The sequence below is a fragment of the Enhydra lutris genome, unplaced genomic scaffold, assembly GCF_002288905.1.
Source record: "Enhydra lutris kenyoni isolate GAN:26980312 unplaced genomic scaffold, ASM228890v2 scaffoldscaffold34, whole genome shotgun sequence".
NCBI lineage: Eukaryota > Metazoa > Chordata > Mammalia > Carnivora > Mustelidae > Enhydra > Enhydra lutris.
Window position 1 is genome coordinate 13,049,878 of NW_019154118.1, and position 21,156 is coordinate 13,071,033.

At 48.7% G+C, this 21,156-nt stretch overlaps 1 protein-coding gene across 4 annotated transcripts in view; it reads right to left on the reverse strand.

Moving 5' to 3' along the window:
* Positions 1-21,156, reverse strand: part of LOC111153957 (sortilin related receptor 1) — a 160,341-nt gene that overhangs the window by 68,304 nt on the left and 70,881 nt on the right. For all 4 annotated transcript variants that reach the window (XM_022513310.1, XM_022513308.1, XM_022513309.1 and 1 more), the window contains exons 12-17: positions 20,165-20,253; positions 10,573-10,751; positions 9,092-9,278; positions 5,217-5,345; positions 4,642-4,727; positions 923-1,095 (exon numbers count right to left, since the gene is read on the reverse strand). In XM_022513310.1, coding sequence (XP_022369018.1) covers positions 923-1,095; positions 4,642-4,727; positions 5,217-5,345; positions 9,092-9,278; positions 10,573-10,751; positions 20,165-20,253 — 843 coding nt within the window. The remainder of the gene's footprint in view (positions 1-922; positions 1,096-4,641; positions 4,728-5,216; positions 5,346-9,091; positions 9,279-10,572; positions 10,752-20,164; positions 20,254-21,156) is intronic.

The window sequence follows — 21,156 nt, forward strand, 5'->3', positions numbered from 1 at the left end:
TTTTTAAGTTTTTGCATCAGCTCCTCTAGACTGTCCTCCCTGGGGGGGGTCCTGGCTGACAGGTGCTGTCGCCGGGACAAGCTATGCCGTACAGTCGCCCGCGTCCCCCCAGGCCCAGCCCCTCGAAAGCCCAGGCACTGTGAAATGTCTGCTGGGTTGAACTCCAGATAAAACCTGTTGAAATTGCTTCTCTAAAGAGGATTAAATAGGCAATGAATACAGATCAAACAGCTCCCCTTTAAAATTCATGGGCTTGAGTCTATGGCTATCCACCTGGCCTGTATAGGGATCTTTATAGCTCACTTCCTGGTTCTTGGCTGTGTTTAGAACAGCTGAAGCGGGTCGTTACGGGAACCACCGATAGTCAAGGGTGCCTGTGTCATGGCTCAGGAAGGAGGACGCCTCAGAGGCAGCTGGTGGGATAGTGACAAGTTATCCTATACTCCTAGTCCTCAAATTTCCCCAGCAGGAAAAGGGAGGCCTTGCTTACAAGCAAGAGGGCAGAGCTGGGGGTCCCTCAGTTCTTCCTACAACGACAGAGATAGACAGGCTAAGAAAATACCGAAACACAAGAATACAAAGTTTCGGGGCACTTGGGTGGCTCAGTCGTTAAGCGTCTGCCTTCGGCTCAGGTCATGATCCCAGAGTCCTGGGATCGAGCCTCGCATCCGGCTCCCTGCCCAGCAGGAAGCCGGCTTCTCCCTCTCCCACTCCCCCTGCTTGTGTTCCCCTCTCTTGCTGTCAAATAAATAAATGAAATCTTAAAAAAAAAAAAAAATGCAAAGTTTCATCCATTGGCCTTGAGAGGAGTTATGACTTAAAACTTCTAATATCCATATCCTGAGGCCGTCCTGAAGGAAGCTTACTGGGATTGGGTGGTCACAAGGCACCATGCCCATGAGCAGACTGAGGGCTGACGTACCTGGATGGTGTCTAAGGCCAGGTCGGACCAGTATAAGCAGTTGCGCTCGTAGTCGAAGTCCAGGGCCACTGCGGCCCGCAGCCCGGTGAGAGGCAACTGCTCTGTGGCTCCCGAGGCCAGGTCATAGCGGTGGATGGACTTCCGCATGGCGTACAGGATAAACTCGTTCTCCTCTGCACAGACGCAGACAAACATGAGAGAGGGTGGGCAGAGCGGGTGCTGAGGAGGTCCTAGCACGTCTGACCTCTTTTCTGCTCACCCACACACCTCGGAGCCAAGGACACATGGCGCAGATCCAGCGGGAGAACACAGGACTCGAGATTAGAAGGTGTGAAAAATGGAATCCCATGTCCACCTAGAGGGGCAAGTTACTTCGACTCCTGTAAATCTGTTTTCTCCTCTGCAAACTGTCTTGTTACATATATATATATATGTGTGTGTGTATATATATATATATATATATATATATTTTTTTTTTTTTTTTTTTTCTTTTTTTAATTGAGAGGCCCCAGTCATGCTCCAACATCCACACTTCTGAGCTTGGCCCGGAGGTCTTTAGAGTTGCACATGACAAAATAATTACCCCACTCAGCATGTTCTCCCTCGTCACATGACGGTGTCACATGGCACCATAATCATGTTGAGGAGAGACCCTTCATCACAGAAGACTTGTAGCTAATCTGCTGGCTCACCCATCCAACATTATTCACAATGACACAGAGCAGTTACATTAACCTATTAGAGTTTCGACACAGTAATAATACATTCATTCCTGAATACTTAACAAAATGCTTCCAATGTAATCATCTCAAAGGTTCTGTTTCTTCCTAACAAACACTACACAATGTCCGTACTACGCACCGGGCATCGTTTCACTGGTGTAATGACTGCGTCGTGGAAGGACCACAATGAACTCCATTTTACAAATGAGAAAACAGAGAGGTGGCCGTACCCGAGGTCACACAACTGGTAAGTGGCAGGACCAAGGCTTGAACCCAGGCAGTCTGGATCCAGAATCTGTGTTTCACCCCCTACACAAGGCTGCCTCTTGCAATGTAGAGGCTAATGCTGACGCAGAAATATTGGCTCTGAGTGCTTAAGAAGGCTTACTTTTTTTTTTTTTTTTTTTTTTTTAAGATTTTAGTTATTTCACAGTCGGAGACAGCCAGAGAGCGAGCACAAGCAGGGAGAGAGGGTGAGGGAAGAAGGGGAAGCATGCTTCCTGCTGAGCAAGGAGCCCAATGCGGGGCTCGATCCCAGGACCCCAGGATCATGACCTGAGCTGAAGGCAGACACTCAACAACTGAGCCACTCAGGCGCCCCAGAAGAGTTACTTATATCAGACAAGTAACAGAAAGACATGTTGCTCCCTCTCTTCCACTTTAGGGAATAGCATGGAAAACATTCTGAGTCCTTACTCTGTCTCCACAGGAACAGAGAGGCGCAACACACCCGCATCCATGTCTGTGTTAACCATGTTCACAGAGGGCTGCTTATGGGACCCGAAGCCCCCCGCTGCACGCCTGCCCCGTGGCCGTTTCTCTCTCGCTCCTTCATTCCCTTCATTCAGGGGGTACGCGCATGCTAGCTACCCACTTTACAAGGGCTCCCACACAGATAATGCACCGCAATGATAAATGGACCTACAATTTTTAGTAAAGGTACGTTTGCCTTCTTTCCCTTTGGTCTCACTGCACTTCGAAAGTGTCTAAGCCTCCACCACGTGGTAACCGCTCTCTTCTTCTGGTTTTTAAGAAGAGCTTCCCACCGTACTTCCCAGGGAAGGGGATCGTTAAGATGAAACCTAACAGAAACCAAGGACTCTCGTCAAAGCTGCCACGGAGGGCCACAGAGGTTATCCTCACAGCTGCCAGCCTCCCATGTCTCTAACGTCCACAAACCCCATTCTGTAGCTTCCGTTCTTCTCCCAACCAACTGATGCCTTTACAGCAGAGCCTGGATCCAGAAAGACCTGCCTTAGGATTAGATACAGAGGAACATTCTGCTTGTCCATGTCCAAGACTCAAGTTAGGAGAAGAACAGAATTCTTGGCCAATCCCAGCCCTCCCTGAGAACCGCCTGGACATCTGTGTTATTACAGACATCAAAAAGGAAGGATGACTTCATTTTTAAAAATCCTTCCAGATGCCCTGACAACCTCCTCTTGGCAAAGAGGCTTTGGCTCCCATCAGCTCTAGGAAATCTTTTCCTTTTGCAGGATACCCTTGCTCTTTTTTTTTTTTTTTTAAACATTTAGGAGGTAGCCTTACACGGCAAATGTGATTCTTCTACTTTGTTTCCTGCTCTATTTTTCTCCTCTCAGAAAAGAAAATAGCTCTCCTACCAGTTGAGACGGCTTTAAACAAACTGTTTTGCCCCTCACTGAATTATCTCCAGAAATGTTTATTACAAAAGCCTGTACTCCAGCCCTTACAAGCAATCACTCAGACCCTGCTCACCCAAGCCCTCATCAGTAACAGCCCTCGTGAGGAGTGTATTCGAGTATTATCCGCTCATCTGCGGGAATCTGCTGAAACCGTGTTTTTTTTTTGAAGTCTCCACAGTGAGGGATGTTAATTACTCTGTTAATGATGGAAGATTAAATTAAAGGGCTAATGAGCTTAGCATGAAAAACACCGGGGCACGCTGGCAAGCGAACGAGGGGGGCGTGCTGCCCCGCCGGCGGAGGACCACGTGCTTCTCGCCACCCAGCGGGCGCCGACGGCTGTTCCATCAGACACCACGGCCACGGCTGCAAGCGTGCGCCAACCATCCACCTTCACTGAGAGGTCAGAGCAGGAGGAAGGGTTCCCAGGGAATAACAAGGTTCTGCACGAGTAAATACTCGAAACAGAGCCGGAAAGGAAAGGTGCTAAGAGATGAACTATTTGCGAGGGTATCATCGTTTCGAGACTAGACTGCAGATCCTCTCCACACACCACCTGTGCCACCACCGCTCGCTCAACTCAAGAGCGTGTCTGAACCACACTCTCCCTTTACAGCAGGTGCACTCACTCCAAAGAAGTGTTTCCTAATGATTTGCATAATGATTCCCTGACATGATGGGAATGACACTCATTGGCGACTCGGGCGCCCTCTAGGAAGAGCACGAGGCTGGAGAGTCTGAATCTGAGCTCTGCCACTTACCAGGTGCGTGACCTTCGACAGGAGCATTGACCCTCTCCTCTGAACATGCTTCTTTATTTTTTTATTTTTTTAATGGAGCTTAGGACAGGATCTGCTCCACGAGGTAGTGAGAAGGATTAAAATGACAACACATGGAAAGAGCACATTAAGACGTGTGAAATTCCGCTAAAGTATTCATGGCACTTATTACTATAAAAATTAAGACACGCCACTTAGCTATGTCCCCAGAAGCCACAAGGCTCTTTATGTTCAGCTCTGACACACAGATCGAGGTAAATCACCAAAGCCCCTCCCTCCTGCCCATGCCTAGAATACGAGAGACGAAGAATAAACACTTTTCAAGGAACAAAAGGGGTTTCCCTCAGAAAATACTTTCCATTCCTACAAAAGCATAAGGCTCTAAATAAATTTGGTTTGGCTACCAAGCTTAGGGGGAAAGGGGGGCTCTGTGATGCTTGTAATTTCCATGTCTTTCCTCCACTAAGAAGAGTCACGAGACTAGACCTGGGTCGGACTGTGACGACGCTATAGTGAGAATCTCAAGAACTCAAAGGCAAGAAGCCACCTCTTACCTGCCAAGGGACACGGGACCAGTTCTCCTTCCAGTCGTGTTTCAACATCTCCTCCACTACAAGTGTCCCCAGAAATCTTCCGATAGCTGTCACCCCCCCACCCCAAGAGCAAAAGGTCAGAGACAACCAGGAATAGTCATTGAGTCGCCATAATTGGAAATCTATTTCCCATCCATGGACAATATTCATTTCCCCATAGGACAAGACGACGTGTAATCATTCTGAACTGGTCCTGCTTCGAGTTATACTGGGCAGCCCACACAGTTGGGAAGCTGTCCTGGGCATGAGTGTACATCTCTCTCTCCAACGAACTCCCATGAAAACACATCCTTGCTGAAGTTCGTAACTTAACACACAGCCAGAGTTGCAGAGAAGTCCACAGATTTGCATTTGCTCGCTGAGGGTACAAGAGTTTGTAAACATCTTAATTCCAAATATTGCCCAAGCACCCTGAGACCTGCAAGCTTGGAACCCAAGCACTTGGGAGTAGGAAAGGAACCCAGTGGCCCTCTCTACTCTCAAACCCAGTGCAGACCCCTCGTGTCCCTGGCCATAGCGACTGTTGTGAGACATACCCTCTTGTTCTCCTGTAAGTAGAGCCCACAGGACAAGGCACAGGAGGAGAGTAGGACTTCCCAGAAAACTCCGGATCTGGAACACACACCTCTAAGGACAAATCTTCACTCATCTTGAAGCCAAAGTCGCTAAAAAAGCAATTGGGGCTCGTTAGGGCCATTGGTTTACATACTTGGGGTATGTCAGTACCAACCCTTATGACTTCTCCCATAGCGCCCCCTGCTTTAATGTTAGTTACTTAATATGTCCCTTTAAAGAACACTCACCTTTTTATGTTAACACATTTTCAAAAGAAACTTTACATCTGAACCATGATTGGAAAACCACAATCATACGCCAAAAATAAGACAAAAACAATAAAAATCATTATTGCCAAAAACCAAAATAATATTAAATTTTTTAGCTGGATCCAATTCCCTACCCAAAGACTCTAGGTCTGCCTGGTCCTTCTTAAGAGAAATTAGGAAACGGGGGCACCTGGGTGGCTCGGTGGGTTAAGCCTCTGCCTTCGGCTCAGGTCATGATCCCAGGGTCCTGGGATCGAGCCCCGCATCAGGCTCCCTGCTCAGGAGGAGCCTGCTTCTCCCTCTCTCTCTGCCTCTGCCTGCTGCTTCCCCTGCTTGTGCTCTCTCACTCTGTCAAATAAATTAATATTTTTTTAAATTAAAAAGAAATGTAGGGATTAGGAAATGGGGGCCCCTGGGTTGTGTAGTCAGTTAGGCATCTGACTTTTGGTTTTGGTTCAGGTCATGATCTCAGAGTCCTGGGATGGAGCCCCGTATCAGGCTCCCTGCTCAGCACAGAGTCTGCTTGAGATTCTCTCCCTCTCCCTCTCTTTCTTTCTGCCCCTCCTACTCATGCTCACTATCCCTAAAATAAATAAAATCTTTAAAAAGAGGGATTAGAAAATATTAAAAAGTTACTAGCACCCATGATCCTTTCTCCTTGATGTGAGTCGGAGAATTAAAAAGGAAATTTAAAAGAATAATCCTTTTTTAAATTAAAAGATTCAATGTTATTTAAGACCAGGCCCATGTACTACCTAAAATCACTCTGTGTCCCTGCACTTCGGGACACAGTGCTTTGGTCCACGAGAACATTCACAATTTGGGGGTCACATATCTCTGCCAAAACACCCATCAGGCAGAAGAGGTGTAGTCCCAGCTCTGCCCTTCACTGCACGACTTGTCTGGGCTGCATCCAACAATCCCAAGATCAGGCAACCGCCCTAGCTAATTCCGGAAACCCTGCCCAAAACTTGGATTCTAATTCAGATGGATTTTCCATATTGATGTGCTCTATTCAAAAGGCTTCATTTACTCTGTTCAGTCACGAATACTTTTTTAACACCTTCTCCATGAATGATCAACAGGTACAAGGCTAAATGTTGTTTATTGTGTCATAATCCACATTTAGCAATTTGTAGGAATTTTTCAGAAGGGAGAGTTTTATTGCTATAGGCAATAATTAGGTAATTTTTACCGAATGGCTGCTTAAAATCTTTTTGGGGGCCAGCTGGAGCTTTAGCTAATTACTTATTTGCCTCCAACGCCAAAGCACTTGTTCTTAGGAAGGTTTCCTCAATCTGTAGGTCATGACCTAACAGGCCGTGAACAGACACTCACTAGAGGGTGAGAAGGCGGCTTCTCACCCAGGTGCTGGGCTTCCCAGAGAGGCCAGAAAGGACCATCAGTAGCAACCAGACTTTCCAATGCAGCTGTCCCTCAGGAGCTGAACTAACGCACAGACTAGAAGCTCCCTCATTCTCACCCCCCCCACCCCCGCTGTTGACTTTCAGACCATCTCCTTCCTCACTGCCACAGTCCAAGGTCACCAAACATTTCTAAGAGCCACACCGTCCAGCCAGCTCCTTTCTAGCAACTGCACACACACAGGCCTTGGCTCATCATCCTCACGATCTCATTTGGCCAAAAGCCCAAGTCCGTGAGGGACAAGGGCAGCTGGTTTTCCTGGTCTGTAAGAAAGACTCGGCACCTAGTGGGTTTCCGTGAGGTTGCTGGGGAGAGCCTGCAGGCCAGTGGGAGCCAGGCCAGTTTACCAGGAAGGCACACCAGCCTCTGGTTTTGGTTTGTTGATGTTTTGGTAGAAGAGGGGCCAATTTCAGAGAAAAACCACAATAGTGGTCATTAAGAAAAAAACCCAAAGAGTTGTTAGATTTTCTCGCATGTTTTTTTACTTCATTTTGTTTTGAAGTAGTTAGTTAATGGGGATACGAGAGGGAAGGAAGAGAGCACTGTGACTTCTTCCATCAAGGGCCTCTGCAGTCAGGGGGACATCGGGCCAGCAAAAGCGCTATGATTAGAATTACAATTTGGAAGTATCAAAGGGAGAGCGGAAGGCAGCACAGGGCAAGAAGAGCACTCGACTGACACCTCTGGGGACATTAAACAGCTCCGTGGTTTTACAATGGAAGGGTCTGTGCTATAATCTTGGAACCACAGAGCTTCCAAAGGCAATGCACATCTTGTAGCATCTAAAACCCCGCTGTTCGAAGGATGGGTTTATAGACAAGCAGCACCAGGATCAGCCAGAGCCTGGCAGAGCTACAGACCCCCAGAACGAGAGACTCAGAGCTGGCATTTTCACAAGATCCCAGGTGTGGCACATGCGCACTCGGGTTTCAGAGGCACTGGTCTAGGGCAGGAGCTGGCAAACCCGGCTGGCTGTTCTCGCAAAGAAAACTTTATGGGGCCATAGCCATGGCCCCAGTCACCACCTGTGGCTGGTTCCATGCTACCACGAGCAATCGCGGAGCTGCTCACAGCGACCATAGGGCCTCCAAAGCCAAGGCCCTGGTCCAAGCTCTGGACCAGAACATACTCAGAGGCTTCTGGCTTTCGTCAAGGTAAGGGTGGCTTTCCCAAAGCAAACTTCAGTTTTCTTGTGCCTTGGCAACTACTGAGAAATGAGTTCCGTGCTTAGGTTGATACCCAGGCTCTACCGAGGGCCCTGCCTTGCCTGGGGTGATCGCATGCGGATTAGAGACTCAAAGTCCTGCCTCGGGGCTCCGAGACCCTACGTGCTTTCGGGCTAGAATTTCCTTGTCAAGCTAAGCTCTGTTCTGATCACCGACTCTCCTCAAAAGCCTTCAAAGACCCCCACCTGCTTACAGAATAAGGCTCCCGGATCAGCCTCAGCTCCACTCCCTGACCTAACTTTGTACCTCCAAGGCATCCGAGCCAAACTGCCGATGACTTCCCTACCTCTGTCCCTCCCCATGGCTGCCGCGTCTCAGACTGCCCCTGTCCACAGATCCAGGTGCTTCCTTAAGGCCCACCTCAAACAGTGAAGCCCCCCCAAACCTCCTAATTTGCCTGCAACACATCAGTCTCCTCCTTCCTGCCGATGACCACAATAAAAACACCCATTCCTCCTCCAAGGCGCCGGTGGCTTTCGCCCTCTGGCCATGTTATTTGTGCACCTGTGGCTTCTTCTGCTTTCTCCTTTCTCAGCCGTGCTTGGGTACCCTGCTCCAGGACGGAGGGATATACAAATACGTATGTACTAACATCCCCTCGCTTCTGCAGAATAGGGCCCCTAAGGAAAAGGAGTGATCTACAGTGGAATTTTGAAGCTGCCCTCATAGGAATACATCCCAGGGTGATCTCTTCCTAAATCAGCTACCACAGCTTCCCCAGGGGTGACACCTCTCCCTCATTTCATAGCTGTAAGAACGAAATAGAATAAACTAGGTAGAAAGTGCCTAGCACATAAAAAAAAAAATGCTTCATAAATGCTGACTTCCTATGATCTGCCTTCTTTTGCTCAGGGGAAGGGACCACCTAGCCTGGTGGGCCACACTGCTGGCTGAGGAAGTCACAACCCAAGCCCGGGGCAGCAAAGAAGAACCAACCACTCATAGTCCTCTCTCGTGCAAGAGCAGTTGGACACGACCACAGGCCGGTCAAAGTCTTCTCCGTTAAAGCACGTGGCATGGGGAGTCCTCCGCTTGAAAACGGTCTTGTGTCCTAGCAAACACTCGTTGCCCCGCTCATCCGATGGTGACCAGAGCTTGTAGTCATTCTCTGTGCAGGGAACCCCTGGGAAAAGGAAACACAGCAGGAAGCCTTTGAGGGAGACCTACGCACTCGGGCTTTCCCGTTCTTCCCAGCCCTCTGGCCCCGAGACCCTGCGTCTGGCGCATCCCGCTGCTTGGCAGGCACACGGGCCTCTGGTGCTATCCCAGGCCTCGAATCTGCTTGCTCTGAGGCCGGGAGGCACCCACGCCAATGGACATGGTGCCTCCTGAAACACAGATGCTCTTCTGAGAAAGCTGGGAAGAAGCAAGCCCCAGTTTGGCACCATCTAAACTTCTGAAATATTTTAGCAGATTCTGCAGTTGCCTCCAGAAGTACGTATTGAGGGGCCTGTCCCCCAGGGAGTTAGGGTCAGGCTGGATCCTGGAGAGACAGATGGTGTCCTTCGGAAGTATGGTTCCCCGCCCGCCTCTGGAGGGATGGGGGGGCGGGGGGCAGGGTGGGCACGCCCGGAAGCAATGACCCGAGAGAGCAATAGACAATTTGCTGTCACTACTGGGAAGGTACAGAGTCTTCACGGAAGGAGGCTGAGAAATGGTGAAACAGCCTGGATGATCCCTCAGCCTACCCACGTTCACTTGGAATCTAGGTAGAGTGGTTCCCACAGGAATCCAAAGTATGCCTATGTCTACAGTGGTCCTCCCTGTCTTCTTTACAGGTGTGTCTTCCCACGGATGACAGGCTGCCTGGAACCGGTGCAAAGCTGTCAGCTCGTCACCATTCCCATCAGCGAGGACTTTCTAAACCCCCGCTGTAAGGCTCCCCAGCTGATCAGCGGGTGGAAAACACACGCGCGGGACAGGTTCCTATTTCCGAGGACCTTACATCTAGTTGATGGGGGAAGATGCAAACAGGGCGACACACACAAGTGCAGAATTCAGGGCATGAGGTGTAGGCTCATGCTCTGGACCCAGAGACGAGGGGAAAGGTCCCCTGGTGGGACTATTAGCAGCCAAGTGCACTGGATCCTGAAACAGGGGAAGGACTTCAACCAGCAGAAACTGAACAGGGAGCAAGGGGGACACTTCGGTGAGTTGGAAGGATGAGAGCCCAGGCAGGAGGAGGAGGAAAGAGCAGGGCTGCAGGGAGGACGGGGGAGGAAGGAAGATGCGGAGTCGCACCTCTCCTCCGTCCTCCCAAGAATGGCCCGAGTCGCTGTCTTCCCATGTCCCCATCACTCGGCGTACATGTGTGCTGCTGCCTGCGTGGCTACAAACTCCGCGCGGTACAGAGGGCCTACGCGGATGCTCGGATCAGCGAATGTTTCCACGGAAAGGCCAAGGAGGCAGCGGCTTACCCAAGGCATTCGTGGCGTTGACCTGGAGGATCAGCCAGCTGTGGGCGCTCTCCTTGTTGGAGCCGAAGATGGTGAAGACGGTGCTCTTCTCGCCGGGTTCCGTGAGGAGCCCGTACACGAACACCGGCCTCTCAGAGAAGATGAACGTTTTCCAGGTCTCCCCTTCATTGGTGCTGTATCTGTCCACAGACGAGGAAGAGGATCCCTGCAGTTAGTCTCTAGGGCAAAGGCTCGGTTCCCAGAGAAGATTCACTGGGGCGGGCGGGGTGGGGCGTTGGTGGGGCGTTGGTGGGGCGTCGGTGGGGCTCCCTGGAGAAACGGCTGAAGCAGGGAACGTTCAGGGTTGAAGCAGAAAGCAAGGAAGTGCTCAGGGACTAATGGGGTCGGTGCAAAACGACAGAGCAGCCAGCTCGATGGGCTCTCCGGCTGGTCAGTCTGGGACAATTTGAACATAGAAAGAAAAATGATGGGAACAGATTTTGCACTAAGTAAAAATAGGGTATGGGTCTCTGAATGATCCTAAAAGGGACAGAGAAGGGAAGGAGGGAAACGTTTTTCTTACATTACAATACATTACAATACCCGATCTAGGCTGGAAACAATGACAGCATGAGAAAAACGACCATCCCATCACCCACGCTCTAATAACCGAGCTGGGCCACATGACCACTGGACGTTAAGGCCACGGCGGGGAAAGAGTGCTGGGGACCGGGGTGCTCACATGGTCTAAAGCTACCGACCCCCAGAGGAATCACTCACTACCGATGGGGAAATGCAATTCCACAGAGGACCAGAGCCAGAGCCTTCACCAGACGCAGCACCACAGACAATGGGACAACCTGACTTTACAGGCCTCCTGGATAAAACACTGCGAATATCACATCCGCTACCTGCTAGCCTGAACCACCGGACAAGTCCAGCATGGGCAACATGCTACGTGGTGACTGGTCTGGATTCTTCCAAAGCCAAAGTGAGGCCATGAAAAAGTTAACAAACCAACAAAAGAAGGCAGGAGGCTTGTTACAGAGACTGAAGAGGTGTTAATGGCCACAGGCAGTGTGTCAACCTTGACTGAACCCTGGATTGGGTGCGGGGGGCGGGGGGCTGAGGTCAGTACATACACATAAATAGAGTGGATAACGGAGACTGAGCTCCCATTATTAGGTGTGATAACGGCATTCTGATTGCAGAGGAAAATGCCCTTATTTATTGGAGATACATGCTTTCAGTATTTAGCTGTGAAGGGGCGTGACAGCTCCAACTTGCTTTCCCGTGACTCAGTGAAGAAGGACAGGCAGATGGAAAGACAGGCAGACAGGACGAACACGTAACTGACTTAGAAGGAAAGCAGGCTGGCAGAATGTTAACCGTTGATTCTGAGCGAACGTATGCTGAGTTTTCTTTACACAATTCTTGCACCTTTCCCTGCGGCCTGACAAATTTTTAAGTTGGAGGAAAAAAATATGTGCAGAGAAAAGTCTCCAAGGAAGACTACCTCAGAACGAGAAAGCAAGCTCTTGAAAAAAACCGGCACTGAGAAAACTGTGCTGATTTTATATTATCTTTTGTATTGAAGGGGAGGAGGAAGAGGGGAAAATCTGCCTAACACTTGCTTCATCACCCAGAACCCTGGCGACTTGCTCAGCCTGAGAAAGCACTCAGGGAGAGCTTCCTTTAGGACCTAGAGCTCTAGCTCTAATGACACGCAAAACTTCTTTCTTTCACCTTTCCCATATATTTGAGATTTTAGGTTGACCCCTCATCCTTGACATAAATCTTTTCACAACATCATGTGATCCAAACACTTCCTCCCCAGTTGAGATTACTAAAATGGATACTTCGGCAAGAGGCTGCAGGTTCAAAGCGGAGAGGGGTGAGGCTACAAGGCCACATAAATCATGAATGTCAGGGAGGACTAAGGGACTCCTCTACAGATCCGTAAAGAGGACAAATTCTCCTCTGGTGGAAACACTTCTGGTTGAGGCTAATTTTGAAACCTATCCGGGGATAAGTGAGCTAGTTCACTTGCCTGGTACCAGTGTGACGAGCTAAGGGCGAAGTACCACTTTTAGAGCAAAACAAACCAGCAGCATCGGTCAGTCCGTTATCCAGACAGGATGGGAGCTGTCCATCTGCTCTGCGATAATGCCGGAATGCCATCTATTTGCACATTGCTTAGTTAATGCGATTTAAGAGCTCTTCAAACCCCAAATAACCACAGGAAGCCAAGCGTCCCGTTTCTTGAGAGGTTCCCAGAGGCCTCTGGGAGGACGCTTGAATGAGGCGAAGAAATAGGTGCATAGCCAAGCACAGCCCTCCTTCGAGAAGGAACTGTGCATTCAGAAAACGATGCTTGTTCAGAATTTCGGGAAGGGGCAGGTCACATTACCACTGCAACAGTTTGGGGGATCATCTACTCTGCACCAAGTTCTGACCCCTAGAGGAGGACTTGTTTTGATGACCTGAAAATGACAAAAACTTTAGAAGAAAACAAACCCACATCATGTCTGTGCTCCTATAATCATGAAAGACCATACAGAGCCCCAACTTTTAGGAATAGAGGATTCAAAACATTCAGATAAAAATGCAGTCATAAACGCCATGGTCAAAAACTCTCAAGAGGATGGGAAGGTCATTTAATAGAAAAATGTAAGATAACATAAACAGAACCCAACAGGCACTAAGCAAGGGTAGTGTTGCTAGGAACTCAGCTGAGGAGTATCTGTGTGGCTGGCTGTCCAGAAAGGTCCTTGATGAACTCAGTTTTTTGAACAGCATGTTCACGATGAGAAAAGAGTCTTATAAGCAAAGGCAAAAAGGTCAAAAGCAATAGTGATTTGCTAGTTAATTCCAGCTATGAAATTCTTACACCAAGTGATCTGTGGGAACAGTGGCCAAACAAATTCAAAGTGAGTCAAATTATAAAAATAAGTGGTAGATTAGTGGGTCAGCAGGATGATGGGTTGGTTGTCTGGTAAATTCTACAAAGAATTAGCAAAAAATTCTATAAAGGGGCGCCTGGGTGGCTCAGTGGGTTAAGCCGCTGCCTTCGGCTCAGGTCATGATCTCAGAGTCCTGGGATCGAGTCCCGCATCCGGCTCTCTGCTCAGCAGGGAGCCTGCTTCCTCCTGTCTCTCTGCCTGCCTCTCTGCCTGCTTATGATCTCTCTCTGTCAAATAAATAAATAAAATCTTTAAAAAAAAAAAAAATTCTATGAAGAACTAGAAAGAATCATCCTTCTGATGCTCAATGGTATAAATAGTAATAATAGGAAAAAAAAAGGCAGAACCACTCAATTTCTATTTTGGTTGTGTCTTTATCAAGAAGAATGATCTTCAAACTGGACAAGATAGAAAAAAAATTAAGAAAAAACTAGGGACATTAAAAGAAAATGAGCACAAAAGAGAGCACATTCTAGGGAATGGAAAGTCTTAAAAATATGACTGCGGAGTTCCTTCTAAGAATCTCTGACAGAATCATGGAGGACAGACAGAGATCTCTCAAAGCCCAGAGGAGGAAGAGTAGCTTTACTCCCATAAAGAAGAAAAAGTGGTTTCAGCTGGGGTGTCGGGATGGCTCAGTCATTAAGCATCTGCCTTCGAATCAGGTCATGATCCCAGGGTCCCGTGATCGAGCCCCACATCGGGCTCCCTGCTTGGCAGGAAGCCTGCTTCTCCATCTCCCACTCCCCCTGCTTGTGTTCTGCTCTTGATATCTCTCTGTCAAATAATAAATAAATAAATAAAATCTTAAAAAAAAAAAAAAAAAGGATGGCTGATCTGATGGGTCTTAGAACAGAAAGCAGTCCGTCAGGGTTGGGACTCCCAAAGTTTCACACAAGAGTCACAACAAACGAATCCCATTTTTCATTTTTCATGGTGATCCTCGATTGGAAGAAGAGGGCAATAATACAAAATATTCTTTTTTCATTAAGGATCTCTGTGGGCCACACAGCTAGATAAAATTCACTGCTGGTGAAACAAATCCCAAGCGTGCTGATTGTTGACATATGGTGTGACTTCAACCCAAAAGAAGACCTCCTTCCCACACAGCTTGACGCCTTAGTCAAAGATATGAATAACACCACGGTCAGTCAATCTATCAGATTCGCAAAGCAGACAAGGCTAATAGCACCAACGACGCAGTTCAGGCCCAAACAGGGTCCAAACTGCTTTCAGTACATCGAAAGGAGAAGGGAAAATGAGAATGAAGTTCCACATGTTGTTTCAAACACCGACCTGCTCAGATACAGGATGGAGAACATCTGGTCTTTAATAAAATTCATAAGGAAAAAGGGATCTCCATGTTTTGTAGTTAAACCAAACTTGAGCTACTGGTACAAGTCACAGCGGAGATAGAATCTCAAAAACACGCTGAGCAAAGGAAGCCAAATGCAAACACAGGAAATTCTGGAAAAGGCAGAACCAACGTACGCGGTAAAAATATAATCACACCATCAGTTGCCTCTAACTGGGGTGGGGCCGGGGCGGGGGTGTTGGCTGGGAAGGGGCACGCAGGTCTTCTCTGGGGTGACAGAAATTCTCTGCATCTTGACAAGTGCCCTCCAGAACGGATTAACGGGTGTCTTTACAATCCAAGCATCTCATGGTGTGTGAATGGAAACCTCAATTTTTTTAAAAAAGTAATTCAGTAGAAGCTAAAATGCTGGGGAGGCTGTCAGAAATATAATCAGTCTTGGGGGTTCACAGTCAGGAACTGAGCATTCTGAGCCCCGTCAATGTGAATCCTTGTACGCTGCTGGGGTCAGCTGCTGGGGTCAGATCCGGGCCCCACACGTGAAGGTGCCGACATGGGGAGGTGACCTAAAGGATACGCAGACGGTGGAAAGTCACGGCATCGGAGGAAAGGAAGCAGAGCCGTCTGCCACGGAATGGGAGACACGCGAGAGGGATGAGGAAGGATGAATCCCTTTTACTCATGAAGGACTAGATGGATAAACAAGTGACAGAATGAAGAAACAACCAACAAGCTGTCCCAAAGTGAAACGAAATCCCCTCTGGTCTGGCCACTCCCCACCACTGCAAGCGTCCAGGCAAAGACCGGCGGATCTTCCATCGCAGATGTCAAGGGAAGACGCACACAGGGCCTGGGAGGCCAGAGCGGATGACGGGGCGTGCGTGGATTCCCGCTGGACCTCTCCCCGTGCACAGCCCAGGGCGGTCCAGTCCGACCCGTCCAAATCCACATGCCTCCGCGGGCCCTTCAGGGCCTGCTGCTTTCCCCCGCTCCTCCAGGAGGGGTCTGCCCGGCTACAGCAGAGCTGTCCTGCAGACTCTGCCCCCAAAACGCTTAGTCCCCCACCCCCCAGCTTCCATTCTCACCTCCAGTCTTGCTTCTTTTAAATGTATCCGCCTCAGCTTGCCAGGGCCCACCTCTGTAACGCAGCTCTAGCTGCGTCATTCCCCTACTGAAAATCCTAGAGGGACACGATCACTTCAACAGCCAAGTCTGATCTCTCCAGTGCAGTACACACAGGCCTCGAGCTCCCGGCCCTTACCTACAGCTCCAGGCCTCTACCTACACCTCCCTCAATCCCCGCCTCTCACCGCCTCCTCCCTGCAATCTGCATTTCGTCTTACTAAAGCCTTACACCTTCCATGCTGATGCTTGCTGGGCCTTCTTTGCCCAAGGTCTTTCTAACTCTGAAATGGCACTCCAACCTTGCTCAAGCTCCCTCTTCCCCCTCCCTCCTCCTCCTGGCTGTGCTCGCACAGCCCCCTGTGCTCCCTATACCTTACATTCCACTCCGTTTTCATGGCCTGATTTTGCAAGCACATCCTCCTAGACTGTAATGGGACAACACACCCACTTACTAACTTTTCTGCCCCTGGCACCTGGCACCTTTCCTGGCACACAGAAGGGTAAGTGTTAATTAACATTTGCTAAAGGAGATGAAATGAACAGCACTGTATTTTTTTCAACCCCTTCACTGAGTCTCACTTTAAAAGGTGGTAACGCCTGCTCCACTGTAACCCAAAGGCCAGAGAAACCAAGTGAGGGTGGAAATGTCACAGGCGGGGATGGTTCGGCAAGTGTCCCCGAGTGTTACCAGCGGCATCAGGAGCGGCCACCCCACGTACAGGTGAACTGCCACCCTCCACATTCTGGAACCCGGAGGTTGCTTCCGCAACTCAGGTCCTGAAAAAACAGCTGCTGGGTGTAATCCTTGCACGACCTTTAAGGGACTCCTGGAGGAAAGCCCTATGAAATCAGAAATCTCCCACATGGAAAGAGGCTGTTGGGCAAGTCCGAAATATTATTAGTAACTACCAAGGACAGCATTTTGCTGGCAGGTAAACCAGCAAGAAGAAATGGAAATTGATCTCTTTCATGATCAAGCCCATGAATTTGTGTTAATGAACTTGTGCTTGGGTCTTTTTTTTTTTTTGGGCCAAAGTTCAAGAACACAGCAGCCCCTTCTCTGAAGGACACAGGCATTATACACAAGAAAAACCTGCCTCCCCTGAGCAGGTTCACTGTGACAGCGTGCTGATCGAATGAATATGTGAATCCCCAGAACAGGTTCTTATTTACTCATTTCAGACATGTAGTCACAGGAGCAAAACAAAGCGTTCCACTTCTTGCTCTCGATTTCAATTAGCAGTAACAAAGGTAACAGCCTCAGTGGAGAGTCGAGGCAGAAGCCGAGACAAATAACAGTCAACTCTTCGTTATCTGGGCTAATGGGGAAAGAAAGACATGAATAATGGAAAGGTAACAACAATCGAAATGAAACAAAACAAAAACCTCACTCTTGCGTTAAGCAATGTTCCAACCTCTGTCCCTACTAAAACTCTTATGGGGGTTCCTGATGTTATCCTGTGTGGCCTTCCTCCCTAAGAGTCTGGGTCAGAACACTTCATTTCAGAAAAAGCCCTTCCGCTGGCCTCTCTCTCCAGCTGGCTCAGAAACTTAACAGAGCCACGGGGGGGCAGGGGCAGCCCCTGATGGACGCCTGACTCACCTTTGCACACGCGGTACCTAGAACAATGCCTGGTTCATTGTCCACGTTCATTGTTGTCATCGACCTGAGATAACGTCTAACAGAAATAAGCCCAAGTTCCAGCTTGGGCCCTACCGACTGACAAGTCGCGTTATTTCCTCGTGTGAAAACAGAGGAAGGTGGACTGGGCCAGCCCCAGTGCCTCCAGGGAAGGGCACACATCCAGGGGGGTCCCTTTTCCTACCTGAGCTCCAGAGACTGTCATCTACACAGAGGACGGCGGGAGGGGTCCCCTCAGAGCCATGCACCTGTCACACAACCACACCTCTTCTGGTTTTATAAATCAATAAAAAAAAATATGCAGCCTTGGAAGAATGAGTGTGCACAACCTATTTACTGACTGGTCCAGCATTTACAAAGTGCCTGTGAGCCTGTCCAGAATAGAAATACTATTCAAAAGACCTCGCCGATGAGTTGAAGAATTCAGGAGTATAACGAAATGGTAACTAATGTTAAGAAGTCCATATGTGATCGATGCCCAATTAACGAGCCCGCCAATAAATGCCGTGAGACTCCAGGAGAGACATCACTGCCCTAGCTTGGCAACAGAAATCCTTCCTCTGTCCATGCTACACTCTCAGAGTAAGTCATCGCTGTGGTCTGAGGCTAGGCACTAGCTACAGTATTATTTCCTGCTTGTCTTCTGATGAAGCTGATAGCACAGAGCGACAGATCAAAAGAAGAGCAGCAGGAGAAGCAGCAAAAAAACCCCGAGAGCAACCTACTGAGTGAGGGCCAGGTGGCTACACAGATTGAGGCCAAGCTCGGACTGATACTTGGGACACATGCACCTGTCAACAGGAGGCCAGAACTTATCCTCCTACTTGCAAGCGCTCTATGTGAACCATATGCACAGACACCTCCAAATAACCTACAGAAGTAGAAGGGGGCTGCAGTGCCCATAATCCTCGAGCCCACCAACCCCGCGGTCATTTTTTGTGTCCAGGGAGGGCACGGTAATTTTCTGGCGGTGGGGTTTATTTTCCCGGTCGCATTTTGCTCCATCTAGTGTAGCCATGACGCTGCGTTTCCCTGAGCCCATATGCACCGACAGATGGTGTCAGAGGACTAGAATCATGCTAACTACTTCGGGGGAGCCGGCTTGGAATGCAAATGCCATCTGCAGAGAAGTTAAACAGGGAACCTCAGAAACGGACTCTATGATCGGGCGGCCACGCGGAGCGTGACACGTATGCTGCCAGGAAGCCAAACTGTGTCCCCTGCTGTCGTCCTCACACAGCCGAGTCCCCACCATCACACGGCTGACTTGTGCATCCTACCCCTGGAGGATGGGTTCCTGACAAGGGAGGGGACAGATCGTCTTTATTTCTTTACATATGCACTCCCCAGCATAATTCGTGCTTGCTAAACGTGTGAGATGGGAATTGATAAATTAATGTGTAAATCGATATATGGCAGCAGAGCGGGGAAAGCACGGTGCTTTGTGACTATCCTCCTCCGACCGAACACCAGTGGGAATGTGGATACAGCACCGTGTACAAAAGGATTGGCCTCTGGCTCTTGGCCCTAAGAGCAGCTGCTGACCAGCACAGCACAGAGCTGAGATCAGCCAGACACCATGCTTTGCTTCCATCTGCCTGAGGCCAGCCTACTCAGCACAGGTCAAATTCACCACGCGGGAAACCAGAGGCTAAGATCTCTCTTTTCAAACCGCCTACCTCTCTCTTGCTGCTGGCTCTGCTTCTAAAAGCAGCAAAGGAAGAGAAGGCTTTCTTCTTTGCATGAAACAAGACCATTGCTGAGGCCTCCCCGTCCTCCTTTGGCAACACATCTCATGGGTTCAGGCCAAATACAGGGAGAAGGGAGGGCCAGTCTGCCCTGATGTACCATTAACAAAATTAACTTTGGTCCTAGTTCAGACAAAAATAAAGAACTGGTTCTGATAACATTAGATCAAGTAAGCAGAGGTTACAGACTCTCAACATTCTTGCTTTTCAGAGCAATACAGTGGCAAAGAGTACAGAATGTGATTTAACGTCACTAACAAATGGGGGCATCTTCGGCCAGTTGACTTGACCTTGCTGAGTCTCAGTTTCTTCATTTGTAAAACGAAGTAGTTAACCCCAAACGTCCCTTCCAGGTCTGTTGGTATGAATCCCCAAAGCAAATGTGTCAACAAAAGTCACTGGTTACCAAGTAGGGTACATTCTGAAATAATTACTCAGGTATTATTATTATTTATTTTTCTTTCCTGTTTCTATTATCACTCCTTCTAGGTCACACACCAAGCAAAGATAGACAAGTTGACATCTCTAGTTAATTTTTTAGTCATCATGAATTTATATTTCTATATATATGAATTTATATCAATATATAATATATCAATATAAATATATGAATTTATATTTCTATAAAGCTGTATTTGCCAGAATCAATAAAATGGTATCCTTTGTTCCTCCTTGAGATAGGAGGGACAGATTATTATCTCTCTGCTATAGATGAGGAAAGTTGAAATAATTTGCTGAGGTCAATCTACTTATACTCACAGACTTACATCTGGGAGAGTGGTGTGATGTCAGGAGAAAAAGTTTCATCAGAGACACTTACTTCAGCTCATTGGTTTCCATGCCCTGGGCGATGGCCATGATGATGCCGCCATGATCTCCCCAAGTATAGTAGTGAGGTCCAGGAAGTGCCTGAAGAGGAAAAGCCAGTGCTGATGCCACCGCTCTGGAGTGAGCGGGCAGAAACCATGCACACCCCACGGGCACACACACTCACAGACACACACAGAAGCACATGGCCGTGATGCCAACCACTTGAATACAACATTTCAGTTTCCAGAGCACATTCACATCCATTCCCTCCTTTGCTCCACACAGCGGTGAGGACGGGACAGCGACTTCTCGCAAACCCCAATTCTTCCCCCAAATGAAGAAACAAAGGTTGGTATTAAAGCGGCTGACTGTAAACAGCAGGGCGAAGAGTCAAGCCCTGATCTCTGGCCCTCCCCCGTGAGAGTTTACAATTCAACTGGAGTTTCTACCATGAGTGTACAAACCCACAGCAGCCCATCCTTCCTGCCAATTACAAGAAAAAAACTTGGAACAAAATACAAAAAAGGGCTGCCCAAGGATGCTGAAAAGCAAACAAAATCAGGCGGTCTGTGGCAAGGACTTCAAACCTGAGGAGTCACCACGAGGCTGGGGCTTCCTGGTGTGGTTTTGTCCCAAGGGAAAGTCCCAGTCCTGGAACACCTCAGTCCCAGGTGGATGGCCGCAGCATCACCAGAAACCATTTGTGCAGGCCGGGAAGAATGTGGTTGAAACGCCAGCAGGGAGAGAATCAAACAAATAAATCCTCTGTGTATGAACTCACACAACACTCATCCTAACCCCTAACCATACGTGTATGGAGCAGACTGAAACCAACACAGCAAAGGGTTAGTGAACACAATGGAGAGTTGCACTGTCACCCTGAGAATGCAGGAAGAAACCCACGGTCTGAACCTAAGCAGATTCACTCCACGCTAAAACGAAAATATCCACACCTTCCAGAAGACTGTATTCCATGCATGTCATTCACATGTCCAAGAGACA